Source organism: Typopeltis vanoorti, chromosome 6 (assembly GCF_054136105.1).
Source record: "Typopeltis vanoorti isolate ZY-2024b chromosome 6, IOZ_Tvanoo_1.0, whole genome shotgun sequence".
Classification (NCBI taxonomy): domain Eukaryota; kingdom Metazoa; phylum Arthropoda; class Arachnida; order Uropygi; family Thelyphonidae; genus Typopeltis; species Typopeltis vanoorti.
Genome location: NC_143554.1, coordinates 135,014,393 through 135,036,214, shown reverse-complemented (window position 1 = coordinate 135,036,214; position 21,822 = coordinate 135,014,393). Strand labels below are relative to the sequence as shown.

At 36.5% G+C, this 21,822-nt stretch overlaps 1 protein-coding gene across 1 annotated transcript in view; it reads left to right on the top strand.

Annotated features, from left to right (window-relative positions):
- LOC150105965 (proton-coupled zinc antiporter SLC30A1-like) overlaps window positions 1–20,222 on the top strand; it is an 89,299-nt gene extending 69,077 nt beyond the window's left edge. The window contains exons 5-8 of the mRNA XM_090393726.1: window positions 1,054–1,233; window positions 7,646–7,728; window positions 16,543–16,725; window positions 19,965–20,222. Coding sequence (XP_090249852.1) covers window positions 1,054–1,233; window positions 7,646–7,728; window positions 16,543–16,725; window positions 19,965–20,156 — 638 coding nt within the window. The 3' untranslated portion in view covers window positions 20,157–20,222. The remainder of the gene's footprint in view (window positions 1–1,053; window positions 1,234–7,645; window positions 7,729–16,542; window positions 16,726–19,964) is intronic.
- Window positions 20,223–21,822: the final 1,600 nt, after the last annotated feature.

Sequence of the window (21,822 nt, the reverse complement as noted above, 5' to 3'; positions counted from 1 at the left end):
AAGTAAGAATCTCAGATCGCTCGCCACCCGATTTACACTGCCTCTCAAATCATTCATGCCCACCATCACAATCATCTCATCCACCCTTTCACCCTGCTTACTTGCCATAGCCGTACTTTCTATCGTTCCTCTAGATAAACACTCCTCTGGCATTTTATCTTGCACACTATGGATCATTGAGTTTCCATACATATTCAACCTCTTACCACTCTGTTGCTTGATTGCTCACCTGCATCCCGGAATTGTAGTCATATAGGTGGGCAACCAATAGGCCCTTGCACCTAATACAATGCAATGGGATATACCTGTACCAGTCCTCAGCTCCTCCCTTGAGGAAATTTTGTAATCTTTCTTGTCTGAAGTCTCGAAAAAATAACTCGAGATTTGAGACCTTTCATTAATGTCCATGTCAACAGTTAGTTCACAATCATTTGAAAGAAGCAGTATCTAATTATTCCTAAAGTTTGGAGAATAAGCAGAACAGCTATAAAGTAGATGAATAATGAAACAACTTCTGCAGAAAATGTGGGAAGTGAAGGGATACCAGGTCTGTGATGGTTCTTCCAGAAGCAATGGGTTGAGCACTAGTGTCACTGGTATTTATCATTATACCTGCACATTTTGTGATATGTGTTTGATCTCCAGGGCTGGTCCGAGAATATCTGATGCCCCTAGGCAAAGAAAATTTAGTCTTAGCACCCCTAAGCGATTGCCTAGGTTCGTCTAATGATAAAACCAGCCCTGTTGGTCTCTCATTGCAATAGACTATCGCTTAACACCATGTAATCAAGATGTAATGAATAAATATGGAGTATTAGCTACTTTTTCCTAAGTGATTCTCACAAATGTCTGTGAAGACCTGGAACAAATTTAATTGTTACAGATATGACAATGAGCATTCATTAATTATTATAATTACTGCACAATATATATTGCACATTCATGTCTCTTGTATATTACAATGTATGAAAGAAATTTAATGATGAAATTAAATTAATAAAGAAATTTAATTTAAAAATTATATTAATAATATAATTTTTAACTTAAAAATAGATCATCCCTTGTCTCAAAAGCAAATATTTTTGAATATGACTGAAGACAGTGCAAGCAGTATATTCCTAATATTTTCTGCCAGCTTAATGTATTTACTGCAAGAGAAACGAGGCAAATTCATCGACCCTGTTCTTAGTTTGCTAGCTGTCACTGTGGTAATGGTGATAAGTTATCCTTTCTGTAAGTTAGCCATTTCTTTCTTTTAATTAGTTATGCAGTATATCTTTGACAGTTAATTTCTTCCTCAGTTTTCAGAAGTGGGAACTTGGTATATCATAGTTAGAATGACCTATGTTCAAATCACATTGAAGATTCAGTAAGATTTATAAGAACTTTTTCATCAAAGTTCGTCAGCTGGTTTTATATATGTTTCAGTAAGGAAATACCATGAGTAGACATATTACTTAAAATTATAATAAAGGAATTAACGCACATAAAATATTATTTATTAGTAGAATTTTTGCCTGAGTATCACAGGAATCTTCAGTACATGTAAAAAAGGCATTAAACAATAACTGACAATTTTCCAAAAGGCCCACCTAAGTAGCTAATGTAAGATAACTAAAAATGGTCATTAAGTTTCCTAACTTATTTAAAATAAATAACACACACACATACACAATTAAAAAGTTAGGAGAGATTAGCTGATTAAAAAGTACTATCTCCCACAAAGGGGTTAGATGTAGACCATTGGATCTGTTTAAGTTAGGAGAGTGAAGTAAAGTTTCACATGTTTCTTTATAAAGCCATTCCATGAGGAACCAACTTTTGTGAAAGACTCTTGTCCTTCACAGTTGTCTTGTTCCAATGGACTTTATGTCTAGTGTTGATGGCAAGCTCTATTTCTGGGATTCCCTTCCCAGAAATAGAGTTTGCCATCATCTCTTCCTCCATTACTTCTCTTCATCTTCATTACTCCACTACATCTCTTCCTCCATTAGATCAGCCAGAGGATACATTAATTGATAGCACTGATGTCTATGCATGCAGGATTACAAATCCTATCAAGGTTAAGTATAGAAAAGGCAGATTATTTGGCTGTAATTGGCCTAATTAACTGAATTAACTAACATTACTGATCATCTTTAACCTAGATCGTGAATTAAAATACTATTTCATGAATATCTGGGAATATCTTGAAGTAACAGATGATTTTTGTCATCTGCTGTGAGACCACCCTTTCTGTTCATTCACAGGCCAGTGAGATCCCACACTTGCTGGTCTAGAACAAGGTTCATGAATTATATAACTTTCATCCCCCCCCCCACGGCACTAAATATACTATAGGTTTCTAATCAGGCATTTGAAGAGATTGTTGTTTTCTTGCCAAATGAATGTGTTAGGACAATTCTTACCATTATTAATCTTGTACTGCCTCCAAAGTACCTTTTTGCAGATTTCATGCTTAAGCATGAAATCTGCAAAAAGAAGCACTCCTCATTCATCCATTTTACACCTACTTTATTTAGCCTTTTGGCCTTCAGAATACATTCAACATTGATGTTATGTATTTCTTCGTCAGTTCCCAAGCAGCATTTATTTCCTTACTGCTCAACTCCTCTTTCCATTATATAGCTCCAAGCTGTCTCCTAAGCTTGTCATAATCACCAGCCTTATAATTCCACATATATTCTTTCCTCACAAAAGTCTGATGGCTAGCCACAACTCAGGTGATCACTTCACGATCACTCTCATCAACTGGAGAAAAGTGTGAAACCCCACTCACAATTACATCCTCTGATGAAATGATCAGATATAAAACTCTCAATCCTTGCATTCCCTCTTTTATGTGCTGTCTGAGATAATTATCTCTCAAGAACTCGAGAAATTAATTTCCTTATTCCCAAATGCTATCTCTGCATTCCAGTCTATACCACCAAAATTAAAATCACTCATAATAATTACTTTTCCTTTGTTCACTAATCCAATAATCCAATTTAAAAAACACACACACACACACACACACACACACACACACACACACACACACACACACACACACACACACACACACACACACACACACACACACACACACACACACAGCTACTTTTGGTGAGAATCAATTGTTATCCCTTCAGCTATTAAATAGAATAAAAGAATTACATATTGAAACAGAGTTTCCCATCATTTGCATTGCTCTCAGAATATTTTGCACATTACCTATAACTGTGGCCCAAGCCAAAAAGTCATTCAGTGTATTGATAAGAATTGAGAATATGTTAGGATCTACTATGTGCCAAAATCATCTCAGTAGTCTAGGTACTTTTGCTCTTGGAACAATGTTAGCCAGACAGATTTTGATCATATTATTCAAATATGATCAAAATATTGTTCACAAGTACAAAAGCCAGGAAAGCTCTAATATAAATGCAATTATATGTAATATAGTACAGTTGCCAACAGATTTTTTTTGTAAGAAATAAATATTAATTATTGCTATTATATTATATTATAAGTTTTGTATATGCAATTTTTATTTTGATTTTTCTAGTCTAATACTGTATATTAATTTTTTTGGTATTAATAAAACAGCAAAGTATAAAACTATTTTTTTATTTATTTTGGGGCCTGCTAAGAGCTTCCCCCCCCTCCCCCCAGGCCTGGCATTGGCTCTTGACACCCCTGATAATGAGGTGACAGCAGAATTGGATAAAGGAAATTACTTCACCATGATACTGCTGGACTTTGCAAAGGCATTTGACAGAATACTGCATGGAAAACAATTACATAAGTTGGAGCAAATGGGAATGGATATGAGGCTGGTATCTTGGACAGGGGTGTTGGCTGATAGACAGACATCAGAGGGTGGTGCATGGTGGAATGAAATCAAGGCAAATGAGGGTGACTAGTGGAGTGCCTCAGGGCTCTGTACTATGACCACTACTCTTTAATTTGCATATTAATGATATAGCAGAAATTTGAAGTGAGACATTCAGTTGTTTTCCAATGATGCAAACCTAAGGAGGGCAATAGGTGATAAAGGTGATGTAGATATCTTACAAGATAATTTAAATAAATTGGCAGTGTGAACAAAGGACATTCGTTGTCAGTTCAATGTTATAAAATGTAAGGTAATGCACTTCGGAGTGAAAAGATTACACACTTCACTTCATATTGATGGTACTAGTTTACAGGAAATTGATGAGGCTAGGGATCTGGGATGATAGCGAATAGAGATTTGAAATTTAGAGGACATATTGCAGGAGTTGGCAAAATAGCTCAGAGGATTACTTGGATGCTGAAGAGCACACTGACAAGTAAAGACAGGGAGGTTATTATTCCTCTTTATAAGACTATGATTCAACCACATGTTGACTACTATGACAGATGTGGTCACCTGTGTTTCTTGGGGACCAGGATGTTGTGGAGAGGATTCAGAGATTGAGTGACCAAGCTGGTGACATGTCTGTGGAATGTTCCCTATGAGAACAGATTAAAGGTGTGTGGGTTGCAGAGTTTAGCTGACGGGAAGAAGAGGGGATATGATAGAAACTTATAAGTTAATAAAGGGACTCTCTAAGGCTGACATAGAAGAAATTTTTCAATACATAGGAAATAGGGGGAAAACAAGGGGATCACACTTGTAAGCTGTCTAGGAGTGTGGTTAGTAAGGATGTGTGGACTTGGTTCTTTTCTTGGAGAGTGGTGAATGAGAGGAATGGATTGCCAGAGGTGGTCGTGAGCACCTTAACACTGAATAGGTTTAAGGAGATGTATGCAGGACTGTACTTATTTTCCCGAGGCAGGTGGGGCCTGAGATGCTAGAGTGTTCTGAGGTCCCCCCCTCATTGTTTTGGGCCCTTAAATTGACTCTAATCCCCCCCCCCCCCCAGCTAGCGCCTCGTGTGCTTGTGCATAAGTATGGCCCTCCTGGATGTGTGATAGGTATTGTATTAATGAACAAAGTGGATCTCCCATGATGCCTTTTTGACTCCATGGAGTGCCCATATAAATTAATAATAATAATAATTTATGATTCTGCCCACCTAAAATTGTCTCCAAAATTTAGTTTACTTTTGAATTTGAATTTGCAGCTAAGTTTACTTTCCATCTATATGTAATTTCATAAACAGCATACATGATTTTTTAAGAACTGCCAAATTTCCATCTATTTCAATACTTTAAAATAACAAAATTACACAATGGCCACAACAATAAACTTTAATGAAAGTATAGATGTTTCATACTGAATATAACAGTACATCATCAGTGTGTAGAAACAACCAACAAATCAAAGAATAGGAATACAAGATACATACAACAATCAGTTTATCAATTAAAAATGACTGCTGCATGATAGAAATTAATATTAATATTAATAAATAGTATTAAAATTATTTCTGATGTTTACATAAAATGAGAATCTCCCAAACTTTTGGGAAAGAGAGTATAATTCCAATTCAGGTTAGGATGATGTAAAAGGGCTTTCAAACTTTCTTTGAAAAGCTGCGCTTATTTCAAACTGCTACTATGGAGAAGATGAGTTTCATCCCACAGGATACTGGTTTAGTGTCAATACTATGCTGTGCCAGACCAGACTTTTGAGGTTTCACTTATTCAGTGTAGTACTGGTGTTCATTAATTCCATAGAATAGCCTGTCTGCCCAAAATATCTCAAATTACATTCACAAGGGATCTGATAAACACCAGCTAAAGATAGAGGTGACAAGTTGTCTTTTGTAGATGGTAACAGATGATAAAATTTGTTGATATGAAAATATTCAGGAATAAGATGATATTTCTTCAAAATTTTACCAATAGGTTCACAGATACCAAAAATATAAGGGACTGGAACCCTGCAGTCTGATGAGGAATCCTTAGGTGTTGTCACGTAGGATGGATAGGAGTCAATTATATGTTGGATTTGATGAGGGATGTAACCATTTAATTCCATTAAAGTTCTGATAACGAGAGGTAAGCTTGAGGGAGAAGAGCACAGAAATAAGTGAAATATGGTCGAATGAAAATGATATTCTAACAAGAATAAAATCTGATGCTTGCATCAGATAACAACAGAGAATGTTAACTGATCTGATGAAAGCATTCCTCTAAATTCCATTCCACATACCCATCTCAATGAATCTTCATGCATTACACTCCTCATGGCCTCATCTATTTCCCTTACATTAACATCTCTCTCTCTCTCTCTCTCTGTGTCATTTCTTCCTTTTTCACTCCTGTCATCTTTGCATTTCTCTTTCCCTTCATCCCAGACTCTCTTGACTGCTTGTTTCCTTTCTTTTTTCTGTACTTTTCCCTCTCTAAATAGTTCTCCCATTCTCTCATCTTTCTCTCACTTCCACTCATGTTTTCTTCACATCAGCTAGCCTTCTAATTTCACCATTCACTCTTATTATTATTACAGGTATCTCTGTGGAGTCAGTAGACTCATCACGGGAGACCCAAACTATCAAAACAATATCTATCATATCTCTTCTTGTGATTGCTTCCTCTGTAAATGAATTCAAAAACTAAAAGGTTTTTATAAGATTTATGCAGGGGAAATGTTTCAGCTGTGTGATAGTGATGGAAGAACAAGAGATCATCCCTGGAAATTAAGCAAAAGTGTGGTTAACAAGGGTGTGAGAACGAGGTTTTTCTCTTGGAGGGTGGTGAGTGAGTGGAATGCAATGCCTGACTCAGCACTCTCCAAGAGAAAAACCTCATTCTCACACCCTTGTTAACCACACTTTCGCTTAATTTCCAGGGATGACTTCTTGTTCTTCCATCACTATCACACAGCTGAAACATTTCCCTGCATAAATCTTATAAAAACCTTTTAGTAACTTAAATGTTTCTATCATATCCCCTCTTCTCTGCCTATCAACCAACCTCTGCAATTCACCAGCTCTCAATCTATCAATGTAGGGAGCATTTTTTACATCACTCACCAACTTAGTCACTCTCCTCTGAACCCTCTCCACAACCTCCTCATCTCCAATTATCAACTATCTCCATTATCAACTAATTCTTCATGGTTTCCTTCATTTATTTCCTTGTGATATTTATTGCTCTCTTTCTCTCTTTTGATAGAGGATGAAAATGTAGCCATTGTGATGGCTACATTTTCATCCTTTATCAAAAAATAATCATCAAGTAGTTGTTTAACAATAAAAACTACTGCACTATAGTATATCCATTCAACTACACTGATATATCAATACCACTATGGACAATCAGATTTGGCAGATCACATCCTGAACACCACCCACAGAATCTACTAAATGTACATACTACATCACAAAAAATATAGACAAGAAATACTTTTCTTAGAATCTTGCTACCCTAAAAAATCCACCTAAACCTCCACAAATGTGAAACTTGCAAGAATGGGAACCAGTGATATTAAGTTCTCCTGCCCAACAAGACTCTCTCATTCTGTTTTTCACTGTCTTTGTGTTTTCTAATGTACATACTATGTTACAGATTCGCACTGCATGTCTTTATAATGATGTACTGTATCTTTAGTAGACAAAAATATCAGAATTGTTAAGCATATGTTTATTTATATTCCTTGATGCCTTCATTCCATGTAAATCAAAATGTGAAAAATAAAAATAAATACTAATGTTCATTTCTTTTAATGCAGTAAAAGAATCTGGATTGATACTTCTACAAACCATTCCTCATCATCTTAATTTATCTATACTGAAAAAGAAACTTCTTCAAAAGGTAAGCTGGTACAAGTCAAATTATTTCTTATTTTCAGTTTGAAAGGAACAGAAAAGAGAACTGTAATTTTTCATAATTACTAAATATAAAATAAGCTAATGGACACTTTTTGTATATTTTAAAATTTCTTACACTGAAGAATCATAAGAATGAATATATAAGTTTTGATAAATATAGAAATTGTGAGAGAATGAGGAGTGGTTGCTTTGCATGTCAGGTGGTTGAATGAATTAAAGAAGTAGCATGATAAACTTTGTGTTTTCTAGGGTGGGCCTCCCATGATGAGTCTTGTGACTCCATGGAGATCTGGAAAAATAATAATAATAATAAGCGTGTAATTGTGAAGAAGTAAAGGAAGATACAAGAAAGCAGAAATGGATGAAAAGGATATAGTGATAAATAGTGATTCTGTGATGGAAAAATGATAACAAAAGCATGTTTTCTGGGAACAAAGATTTGTGCCAAAGCTATGTAAGTGTGTATGGTAAGATATGAAAGTTGTTGAGTGAGGCAAAAAAAAAATTAATAATAAAATAAAATAAGAGCAAAAGAGTCAAGATTGTGAGTCAGTTGCCACCACATAACAAGAGAGCTGGATTACACTTGAATGGGTTTGATGTTAAGGTGCTGGAAGAAAATGTTGTTCAGTGGATCTGAATAGTTAAGAATACTAAAAGTATCTCAGTGGACTGAAAGCACATTAAGAGGCTAAAATTGTGTGTAATAACACATGAGAATGACCACCCTAGGAATAACAGGACAAGTTTTGTGAAGGAAATAATGTGAAAAATGTGGAAATATGGTAGGGATTAGCAGAGGTCCACTTCAGCTTCCTGTTTGAACTGATTGTGTTTTAAGAGTTACTAGAACACTCCTGGTGATTGGTTATCTTTCACAGACAGTAATATGAGAAGCATAAGGATAAAGGCAAGGATTTTTAGCATTTGGGGACATAGTGGGAACAGAATATGATGAGTTCAGTATATTCAGCAAGGGCAGACAAGAACAGGAAGGACAGAGGAGATTGCAGAGAATTAAATCCAACTAAAATAGAAATCTTCAGTGATGGCAGTGGTGGTATTACTGGCAAATGGGTTTGAGGATGTTTGGTGTGAGATAGCAGTTAACAGGGAAAAATATTCAACTGACTACAAACCAGGACCATCTAAAGATGACTGTGAACTGCATAGACAGATAAATCTTATGAATGCAAGAAAGACTATCATTATGGATGATTTGACCTATGGGGATACTGACTGCAGGGATGAGAAAGCATCCAGGACAAGGGAAAGAGAATTTATAGAATTACTGCAGAATAACTACATTAAGAAGCATGTGATGGAAGGAACTTATGGTACAAGAACCTTGGATCTAATAAAAGCATTTGAGAATCATCTCTCTATATGAATTGACCATTATGCTACCAGCTGGTGAGAGTGATCATGCAGTTTTGACTTTGAAGGCTACAATGCATGTGAGAACTATAATTAACAAGAGGTGTGCGTGCGTGCGTGTGTGTGTGTGTGATTATAAGGTATATGATTACAATAAACTGAGAAGGCATCTTGAAGCAGTGCCCTGGTTTCAGAAACTGCATGGATGGTAGAGGAATCAGAAGTGTATGAGAATTAGTGAAAGAGTGTATATAACTGCATCTCTAGAATTAGGAAAATAAATTACATGGGAGATAAATGGATTACTAACACTTTAAAGCAAGAGCTGCATAAAAAAGAGACTGTTATGGATCCAGTATTGTTAGAAGAGGCTCAAAAACAGCATAAAGAGTAGGTCAGAATGCTAGCCATAATCAGGATGGCAGAATTAGATTTAAAAAAAAAAAATATTAGCCAAACATGCAAGAGAATTTTATTGCTATGTAGCAAGTAAAAGGAAGTTAGAACATTTAAAAATTATCTTAATGATGGCTGATTATGAGATCATCTCCTGATCTGAAGTCGGAGAGATAAGTCGGAGAGAGAGAGAAAGTGATAATGGATGTAACTGATACAGAATCTCTGTAGGATGACTTGAACAGACTGGTTATATGGGCCAATGAATAAATGTCATTTCAATGTTTCCAAGTGTATGGTTATGTATTCGGGACTTGAGGACATTGCAAGAAAAATGTTATATTAATGGGAATTTGGTGCCACATCAATGAAGCTAGAGATTTAGGGTAACCCTAAATCAGTAAACAGAGAGTTAAAGTTTAGAGGCTACATTGCAAAGGGGGGGGGGGTTAAGTCATTACACCAGATAACAGTAATCCTGAATATGGACTTAAAAATAGGAGTATATATCCAATTTCAGTTCTTTTCTGGGGATATAATGACTCCATAAGTCCTACTCCATGGAGGAGACTGACAATGACAACAGGCCCTCGTGTGGTGAAAGAAGTAGCTGTGTGTAAAGAGGACTCTGGTTTCAGATAAGTTTTTTGAAATAATTAATAGCATATAAGTTGTGTGTTCACGAGTAAGAGCTGCTATAAAGGTAGTGTTAGTGTGTGGGATATTTTGTTTAAATTTATTTACGAATTCATTGATATTAGTGCTTAGCGTAGTAAGCAGCAAAGGAAAGATGATGGTGGCTTGGGGACCAAAGGGTCTCCAAGAAAAGTTTTATTTTCTGTGCATTTTTATATAATGTAAAAGTGTTGGTTGTCTATAAGAACTTCTAATTACTAATTATAAATCATTAGTTCCTAACATGATACTTCAATAGCTTTTCAGTGAGTTGCTTTTAGTATCAGTATTACTTTCAAAAGCTTTCATGAAGTATGAAGACTTGCAGACCACAATAATTATCATACTTACCTTGAAACAGTCAGTATTGAAGCACTCACTACCCACTCTAGCAGTGCATTATATTCATTCACTACCTTTCAAGGAAAAAATCTCCTTTTGACTTCTTTACTCACATGACCTTTGTACAGTTTCCAGGGATGAGCTCTTGTTTTTGCATCACCCGTTATCCTATGCAATAATTTTCCCTGTACCTTTTGGATAGCAGGGTATCTTCTAGGTATCTTTTGTCTTTTGGAGAGTCTACCAGAGGACAAGATTATACTCAAACATGTTACGAGGCAGCAGTGAAAAAAAAAAAAGAAGTTTTTGTTATTATTTATTAGAGTTTTTATTTTAAATTATAGGGAATCTAAGCTAAGTGCAATGTATAGTTTGTGGGTAATTTGCAGTTGGGGAATTTATACTTAAATGTAATATTTCAGTACAGTTTGTAGTATTCTTTGTGCAGTGTTTAAGTAATGGCAGCAGCCACAGCTCAGTTTACCAGTGCTTATCACCAAGTCCACCCTCATTTATACATTTTATGCAGCATACTACAGGATTTCGTGGTATATGGTGCTTGCGACATGTACACATCCTGGTAGTTAGAAATAAGGAAGTTGAGAGATCAGGGAGTGCATGTCTGCAGAAAATATAGAAAATGGAGAGAACTTTGTGATTTAGAAATTAGCATGATGGATCTCAGCAGCGTTACATTAGAAACAGGTGACTAAAGACAGAGAGAGAGAGAGAGAGAGAAAGATAGATGAGTATCACGATCGAGGATGAGGAAAATGAACAGAATGTGAATGAAAAAAAAAAAGTAGGTTTCAAACATCATGAGGTTTTTGAAGATGGTGTTAATTGGGAGGGTGAATGTTGAGCAAGAGTAAGCGGCTTGTAGAGAGAGAGAGAGAGAGAGAGAGAGACAGATGCACCAAAAGAAGAAGTGGAATGTATCAGGAAGTTGAGAAGTGTGAAAGAGATTAGGTGATTGGAAACAACAAATACAAAGCGAATCAGAGTAGGAATGAGAGAGAGTTATGGGAATGATAGAAGGGAAAAGAATAGGAGAACCAGTAAACCAGAGGGAATGACAGAAAGGCAAAACAGTGCTGGAACCAGGGATGGAGAGATGGCAGGTAAGTGGGAGAACAAACAAAGTGTTAGAGGAGAGAGAGAGAGAGAGAGAGAGAGTGAGGGATGCAAGTGAGCAAGAAAGAAACAGAGTGGTAAGAGTTGATGTATGGATACTCGATAATATGTTGTGTACAAGATAGAATGCCAGAGCTGTGTTTGCCTAGAGGAATGATAGATAGTGTGACTATGGCAATCAAGTGAGGTGAAAGGGTGGATGAGATGGAAATGTGATGGTGGATACAAATGACTTGAGAGACAATGTGAATTGGGTGGCAAGAGATCTGATGTTCATGCTTGAGGTTGTATGGTAGAAGACTGAGAGAGAGAGAGAGAGAGAGAGAGAGAGGGAAGATAGTGAGTGTTTTGCCCAGGTTGAAAGGGTAGATGAGATGGGAATGTGATGGTGGATACAAATGACTTGAGAGGCAATGTGAATTGGGTGGCAAGAGATCTGATGTTCATGCTTGAGGTTGTATGGTAGAAGACCGAGAGAGAGAGAAAGAGGGAAGATAGTGAGTGTTTTGCCCGGGTATGATAATGCAGAGCTGCAGAGAAGAGCATCGATAATTATTATATGTGTTTAAAGAGAGGCTTGGATTATGTGGATGTTTGGAGGGCATTTGAGGACAGAAAGGAACTATATGCAAGAGATGGATTGCATTTGAATGAGGAAGGATGTAGGATCTGGAGAGAATGTTGTTCTCTGAACATGTCAGTGTGCCAATACAGGAAATATCAGGGTGGATGGTAGCAGGGGTGGTCTCTTGTGGGAATAGGCATTTGGGAGAAGGGGGAATATATCAGGTAATGCTGAATCCAGTGGATTCTGGAGGAGATAATGATAGGTATGGAAACAGTGAAAATGCCTTGATTCTTTATAGTAAGAGTAAGACTCTTTATGTTAAGAGCATCCAGAATAAAGGAGATGAATTAGTGACACTGATAGCATCAGCCTGTCCAAAGACTATTGGGATCTCTGAGACATTGTTGACAGAAGATGATATACTGACAGGAATAGAAGTTGCAAGATATACAATTTTTTGACAGGATAGGAAGGGAAACACAGTAGTGGAGTACTGCTTGTTATTATTCAGGCCTCCATGGAGTCAAAAGACTCATCATGGGAGGACCCTCCTAGGAAACATAATGTCTATCATACCACTCCTTAAACTCATTGACCATTCTCGCTCTCACCAATCTATCAGGCAATGCATTCCATGGTTCAACCATCCTCCATGCAAAGAAACCACTCCTCACCCTCTTTCTCACAGTTTCCTTTCGGAACTTCCAGGGATGGCCCCTTGTCATCACTCGTTCCCACTGTTCAACCAAGCGAAAGAACTCCCCAGTGTCAACCCTGTAACCACCTCTCAACAGTTTAAAAGTCTCAATCATATCACCTCTCCTTCTTCTATCCACCAAGAAGTGGTATGATAAGTGATGACTTAAGACTGCTCAGAGTGGAAGATTTGGAGGGTAATGGCACTAATGGTTTGAAAGCATATGGTGTGAGGTAGAGGTGAGCAGGACAGGATATTTAGTGGGGTGTTGCTATAAGCCAGGGAGTACAGAGGATAAAGAACAGGAGATGTTTAGTCAGTTTGAGCTTGGCGAGTGCAAAAAGAATGATAGTTATAGGAGATTTTAACTACAGAAGTATAATATTATGTAGTAGTAAAGGAATGGAATTTCTGGATGGGAACTTGTGAATTAATCTTTATTAACAGCAATATTATGTAACAATAATATTATGTAGTAGTAAAGGAATGGAATTTCTGGAATTCTTGGGGGACACATGTCCTAGACAACATGTAGTAAAAGTAGCCAAAAGGTTCAAGAGTTTTAGATTTGGTCATAGCATCAGAAGATCTGATTATAACTGAGATAGCATCTCTGCTCCTAGTTGGAATGACCAGGTGGTTTGACTTGGAAGATGAATAGACATGCAGGATGTATGAGTATCAAAGAGAAAGGAGTGTATGATGTTAACTGGGAGGGTCAATGTTGAGCAAGAGTAAGCAGCTTGGTTTCATTCATAAGGTACGCGATTATCATAGTCAAAGATATCAGCTTAGGCAATTCCGTGAATGAAGGAATTGGAAGGGCAAGATATAATCACTGCTTGGGAACTTGTGAATTAATGTTTATTAACAGCAATAGCAAGTTGTATACTGCAAGTGAAGACAAGAACACAATTTGGTGTAAAGTGGATGACAATCAATATCAAATGGGAACTGTAAGTGAAAAAGAGGTTATGGAAGAGATATAAGGAGATGGGTGGAAAGCAGATGCATAGGACAGGATTTCTGGCCTGGATGGCCAAGTGGTTGGCATATCTGCTCTCCAGCCGAAAGGCTGTGGGTTCAAATCTCGCTATGGGCATGGATGTTTGTGATTGTCTGTGCAAATGATAGTGGTGGTGAATGATAGATGGCATTGGTGTAGATGATGAAGATGATGGTAGTTGCAGTTTGTTGTAGTTGGTGGACCGAGTAGTGAAGACGGAGAGTAGGTGCCCTTCCTCAATGAATCTTTGGACTCCTTGGAGATGTCACGTAATAATAATAATGAAGAATATAAGTCTCAGGCCAGGAAAATGACTAGTATGGTAAAGAAAGCAAAACTGGAATATAAGAAGAGATTATCCTTGAGATCCAAAGAAAATCCTAAGGAATTCTTTCATTATCTGGCCATTAGGAGGAGAAATGATTGTGGAAGAATGATATTGTTGGATAAAAATTGAATAGAGTGACTAGTGCAAAGGATATAATGGAGTTGTTAAATGAACACTTTATTGGGGTATTTCATCCTGGAGAAGTAGGTTTTAATGCTAGAGGGATAGGGCAGGTCTGAGGTTTATAAATGCAAGAAGAGAGTGTGTTTCAAATACTAGTATTTTCGATGTCACCAAAACAATTGGACTGGTTGAGATTTTGCTAGAGGTTTTGAGAGAATGTTGCAAGTTTTTTTCACTTGGTTATATTATATATTAAAGATGCCAAGAAATTACATATTCTTGGTTTCATTCTTTATCCGAGTGTAAGCAAACAAAGTTTGTGCGTGAATTCACTCCACCACTGAGCTACTTGTATATAGAAACTAATGACTTCACATCAATTGCCTTAGTATCCCATAATGCAATGCACATATCCTTGCAGACATATAATGCTATGCATTATGGGATGGACCACTGCCCAGACCAGTTTTGACCTTTACTGAGGTCTCATCAATTGGAGACAGACCCAGAAGTGATACCAAGGTTGAAGTAATGCAGAAATCATATTTCCATATACAAGTAGTCAAAAGATGTCACACCTTATTACTAAATTACTCTGGATTAGAGATAGACTTCCTTCTGCATTACTTCAACCTTGGTATCACTTTTTAGTCTGGTCCTCCACTTACAAGACCTCAATAAAAGTCAAAACCAGTCTGGGTAGTGGCTCATCCAATAATGCATAGCGTTATACATGTCCGCAAGTATATGTGCATTGTATTATGGGATACCAACAACTGATGTGAAGATAAAAAAATAGCAAGAATTTCGTGATTTTACCATTGATTTTGGAAGAAGCTGTGCTTGCTTGCTTGCTACTTACAAGCTTATTTTATATGTTGTGTTTATATATATATACTTTGTTAATAAAACATAAAAAGAAAACATGGTTTCATGTATGAGTCATATAGCAAAACACCAAATATATAGGTCATATAGGTCTAGGGAAAGATCCTGTAAAATGCAGGAAAAAAAAATGTATATATATATATATATATATATGTGTATATATATATATATATATAATTGAAATTAGGATTTACTCAGGATGTATACATTTATAAAAATAAATTTAACTGACTAGAACCCGATGGAAGAGTGTGTGTGTGTGTGTGTGTGTGTGTGTGTGTGAGAGAGAGAGAGAGAGTTCCTGCAGCTGATAGAAAATGCATCTTCAGCTAGCTGAAGATGCATTTCAGCTGGAAGTTTCAGAGTCCTTGGAAGTGCATTTCACATGGCACTTCCAAGGACTCATCATGGGAGGATACTCTACTCTGCTATGTGCATCTTGCCATCTACCCTATTACTCGAGTCTCCAATTACAACATAATGACACTACTACCATCAATGTCATCTATTACCTGCCACCACCAAAAGCAATAATTTTTGTCTGTAAATTGCATGTATTCTCATAACTTATTTGCCTGTATGCAGGATGAAAAAACCAAGTTTCCAGGAGAAAAACCCTGCTATCTCCATATGAGATCAGCTAAACAACTTACCTTCCATCAAAAAAATCCCATATAAAGATACTATAAATGCTATGTTCAGATGAGAATATATTTAGTGTTTATGTAAATTCTGGTAGAAAGTGCTTTTCTATCTCATGATAAAATGCTTAGTGAGCAACTGAAACACGTTAAAATGATTTTGAAACTCAAGATGTATCAAACCATTTTCAAAACGAATACTGTTAAATTTCATTCTGATGTCCAAAATAGGCTTCCAAGTAGCTTCATCAATTTTCTCTTAACATGCTGTGTCTTTTATGCAGTTCTTTAATTTTACTTTTGCATATAATTTCATATTATGAAGAACTGTAGGATATTTACAATTTCTAGTTCTAATGGTTGCTTAGGAATGATTTCTTATTCTTAAATTCATTTCATAGCAAAATTATGGACTATACATGCAGTAATAATATTCATGTAAATTATTTCTTAAAGCAAAATCCAAAAATACTATCAGGAAAAAAAAAAAAGACTGGATTAAACATTTCACAAATTCTTATCTCTTGTGCATTTTATTTCCTTTAATGAACTACTTTTTCAAAAAATAACTAACTAAATAAATAAAAGTAACTAAATGATATATATAAAACTCATTTGGCAGTTTCCAGGAATTCTGAACATTCATGATCTTCATGTATGGCGTTTGACTAGTTCTGAAGCAATAGCCACTGTTCATATAGTTTTCCAGTCACCCTCTGTATACCTACAAGTGTCAAACGAAGTGAAGCATTTTTTTCACAATGAAGCTATTACTCATGTCACTATACAGCCAGAATTTTATAAGGTATGTACAAATATTTAAAAATTTGTTTTATTTAAAAAAAGGTAAAACTTATTTTTACTTACTGCAACAACATGCTGTACTATGGAATTTTACAAATTTCCAAATTCATTTTAATTAAACTTGTCCAGAAATTATATCGTTTAATCCTTTATTCATATATAAGCATTGTGATGTATTTTCATGACTAGGCTAGTTATATATAGAGGCTGGTGGCTTAACATCAACTGTCTCGGCATCCCATAATGTATCTCACTTCCTTTCAAAAGTGTATATTCCTTTGCATTATGGGAAAGGCCACTATTCAGACTGGTTTCAACTTTTATCAAGTTACTGTTAAAGAACAGGGCACACCTCTCTCTCTCTCTGAAAACTCTGAGCGAATTTCAAGATCACTTTAAATCTCGCTGAGTGATCCTAAAGAGTCACTGCTAAACTCATTAGTATTATTTCCAAGTCTCCATGGAGTCCAAAGACTCATCATGGGAGGTTAAATACTCACAGACTACAATAAGTATCAGACCTTGCCTTGAACGTATTCAATGTTGGAGCACTTGCCACCCATTCTGGCAACATATTCCATATCACCCATTATTATTATTATTATTCAGGCCTCTATGGAGTGAAAAGACTCATTGTGGGTAGGTCCTTCCTAGAGAACAAAGTCTATCATGCCACTCCTTGAACTCATTTACTCCAGGGATGACCTCTAGTTCTTATATCACCCATTATTATTATTATTATTCAGGCCTCTATGGAGTCAAAAGACTCATTATGGGAGGTTCTTCCTAGAGAACAAAGTGTATCATGCCACTCCTTGACTGTTCATGCTCTCACCATTCTATTCTTATTATTACACCCTCCATGGAGTCAGCAGACTCATTGTGGGAGGTTCATTCAACTGACAATATATTTATCATATAGAATCTTAAAATCCTTAACGCTCCTTGAATTAACAACACATTCTGGTAATGCGTTCCATTCACTGACAATTCTCCATGTAAAAAATCTACTCCTCACCACCACCACACTTTTGCATAACTTCCAGGAATGACCTCTGGTTCTTCCCCATTCACCTTCTACTCTCATTATAATCCCCCTCTTGATTAATCTGATAAAATCCTCTCACTAACTTAAATGTCTCTATCATAGCCAGCCTTCCAAAGTCCTGACATTGTCTTAGTCACTTGCCTCTGGACCCTCTCCAATGTTCCACATCACACTGAAAAACATGTGACCAGATCTGAGCACTATAGTCCAAGTGTGGTCTGACCAGTGCCTTATACAGTGGCACAACCACTTCCTTATCCTTACATGTTAAAGTACTTCTTTAACATCATAGCAGCACTATGATGTGCAGCCTTTGTAACACTAGCAATATGCCCTCTAAATTTATCAATATGCCCTCTATAAAGAGTAATAACAAGTTAGTTGTTCTATACTTGTCAGTGTATTCTCCCTGTCAGTAATCACTCCCAAATCCCTACCCTCACAAATTTTATTATTATTACTATATGGGCTTATATTATTATATATTCAGTGTAAGGATGAAGACGATGAAATAACACACAATTAAGAGCAATACACTGAAGAACTTTATACAGGAGAGAAATTAGATTTTTCCTAGTAGAAGAAAAGCAGGCAGAGCTAGATGAAAAAGGACCACTTCTGTTACAGTCAGAATTTGATAAGGGGTTCTTAAAGAACTGAAACAGTATAAAGGTTAAAGTGTTGGAAAGACTGGTGAGAATCAGGATCCAAAATTGGATTGACAACATTAACTTTGATGGACAGCATGGATTTGCTAAAGGAAGGCCACATCTTAGTAATCTACTTACTTATTACAACAAGGTGACAGCAGTATTGCATGCAGGAGATGGATACACAGTAGTATACTTAGACTTTGCAAAGGCTTTTGATAGATTACTGCATGATGAACTGATAGCCAAACTAGACCAGATGGGTTAGATATTAGATTAGTTATATTGGTGCACTGTATTGGAGATTGGCTATCTGATAGGTATCAACAAGTTGTGCATGGGGGAGCAATATTCCAGATCAGAAAAGAAACTTGTGGTGTGCCTCGGTGGTTTGTTTTAGGGCCATTGCTATTTAGCCTGTATGTTAATGATATTGGGGAAGATTTGAATGGGGATATACAGCCATTTGCAGATGATGCAAAGTTGAGAACTATGAGGAATAGAGTAGAGCAGAGCAGATGTTGTGGCCTTACAAGAAGGCTTGAATAGACTGAATCAATGGCACAGGAGTGGGGATGCCAATTGAATGTTGCAAAATGTAAGTTTTAAAAATTTGGAAAAGAAAGACTGGATGTAGAATTTACTCTTGGTAGGGATATATTATTGGAGGTGTAGGAAATAAGAGATCTTGGGGTGATGGTGGATAAGTATCTAAAATTTAGAGGAGATATTGCCAAAATTGATAGGACAACACAGCTAATTCTGAGAATGAGGTAGAGGACACTGATTTGTAAAATTAAGATTTTGGTTTCATTGGTATAATAATCTGATTTGGCCACATATGGATTACTGTGCACAGATTTGATCACCTGGTTTTCAAAAGGATGAAGAGATGTTGGAGAGTATCCAGAGGCAATTGACCAAAATGTATCTCATTTTGTATCAGCATTCCAGAGATGGTTGAATATGAAGAAAGGTTGACTTGATGCAGTTTACAGTGTTTAGTGGATAAGAGGAAGAGGGATATGACAGAGACATACAAGTTAGTAAGGGGTTTTAATAGGATTAACACTGAATAGGTTTTTCATAAAATGGCAGGAGAACAACAGGTAATCCCTGGAAGTTGTATATGACAGCAAGGGAGTGAAAAGGGTTTTTTGCATTGAGGGTTGTGAATGATTGATGAGCTGCGCATGACAAAAGGGACCTAGATGAGTCTGTGACTCCATGGGATCTTAGGATAATAATAATAAAAACTGAATAGTTTCGCTGTATAACTTATCTTTATAATTTATAAATTTATTTTTATAAGTCTACATAATCATCAAAAAGCAATATTTTGTTATAATGGACAGTTTACTATAGAATTTCCAGCATTGTACTTGTAAAGCTTTGGTCAGAGTTTTTCAGTTTGGTTCCAGAGATGGTATCTCTGGAACCAGAAAAAAAAACATTGAAATAAACGTTCATTACGTTTATTATAATTGTGTTTGCTACAGTACAAGTGACTATATAATGTAGAAACTTTACTTGTTCTTTCAGGATCAAGATCAGCAACTCACAACAGAATGCATGTTGAAGTGTTCTGAGAATTATAACTGTGGAGCTCTAACTTGCTGTGGACCTCTATTACAAACAGACCAGAAAGAATGTGCTGCTAGACTTCGCCACTATGAAAGACACCTCATTTATATGCAGATGTCAAACAGTTGTGAAACGCAAGGATGTCAATAAATATTACTGACATTCCAAATCGTTTCTCTTCTTTACTAAATAAAAATACCAAATGAAGACCCTATATCTTTCCTATATTTTTTTATTCATTTAATAAGTTTACTTTAACTTTTTTGAATCCTCCAGGAAGTTCTTATTTTTTTATCTTTCAAGATAGCCTCACCAAATGCTTTCTTGATCGAGTTAATGAATGTTGCCTTCAGATTCTATCAATCATGCTATATATATATATGTAAAAATTGCCACTATATATATATATATATATACAGGGTGTTCGGGATAAATTTGACATATTTATAATTAATTATATTTTTCCGTAAGTTACATGTATTAACACACACTTCTCTTCATTTAAAAGTTTGGACCCTTCTTCATTCATATACAAGATGTTAGAAAGGATGGATAGCTGGAACCCACCTGAATCATGGAAGAGAATAACTTGTATCATGATGATTTGTGCCCGCCATCAAAATAAGGATATTACGACTGCTGCCCAATGCTCCCTGAATACAGTAAAAACAATCAGGCATGAACTAGAGACTTGCAATGGTGACTACGAGGATGTAGCAAGAAGAAAGATCCCTAGCAGACGATCTGATTGCGTTCGTACAGCAGAATTCCTCGCAAATCTGCAGGAACAGGTGTTGAAGAACCCTGGCATTGGAATTCGGGCTTTGTTCGTGGAGTTGCTAACTGTAGTCAAGCCCTGGATAACAAGGGTAGCCAATGGTAGGCCGTATGTATGGCAGCAGGATTCGGCCCCTTGCCACACCTCTGGGAAAAGTCAAAAATGGTTGTCTGAAAATTTCTACGACTTCACCAGTCCAAATGTTTGGCCTCCAAACTCCCCAGACCTTAACCCCATGGATTATTTTGTATGGGGCGCAGTTGAAAAAGACACCAATCGCACTTCCAGTAATACAAAAGCCCAGTTAATGGATAAAATTAAAACAGTTTTTGCGGCCCTTCCCAGGGAGACTGTAGCATCAGCTTGTTCGAGGTTCCAAAGCAGAATTGAAGCTGTGATCGACTAATGGTGGTTATTTTGAGTAAATCTTGTTGATAGTATTGTAATTAACTCTGCCTGTAATGTTTTTTTGTCAATTCATTAAATTTAATAGATACAAAGAAGATTTTCTTTTTCCTTACGAAACTGTCAAATTTATCCAGGGTGTATATACAGGGTGTTCGGGATAAATTTGACAGTTTCGTAAGGAAAAAGAAAATCTTCTTTGTATCTATTAAATTTAATGAATTGACAAAAAAACATTACAGGCAGAGTTAATTACAATACTATCAACAAGATTTACTCAAAATAACCACCATTAGCATCGATCACAGCTTCAATTCTGCTTCGGAACCTCGAACAAGCTGATGCTACAGTCTCCCTGGGAAGGGCCGCAAAAACTGTTTTAATTTTATCCATTAACTGGGCTTTTGTATTACTGGAAGTGCGATTGGTGTCTTTTTCAACTGCGCCCCATACAAAATAATCCATGGGGTTAAGGTCTGGGGAGTTTGGAGGCCAAACATTTGGACTGGTGAAGTCGTAGAAATTTTCAGACAACCATTTTTGACTTTTCCCAGAGGTGTGGCAAGGGGCCGAATCCTGCTGCCATACATACGGCCTACCATTGGCTACCCTTGTTATCCAGGGCTTGACTAC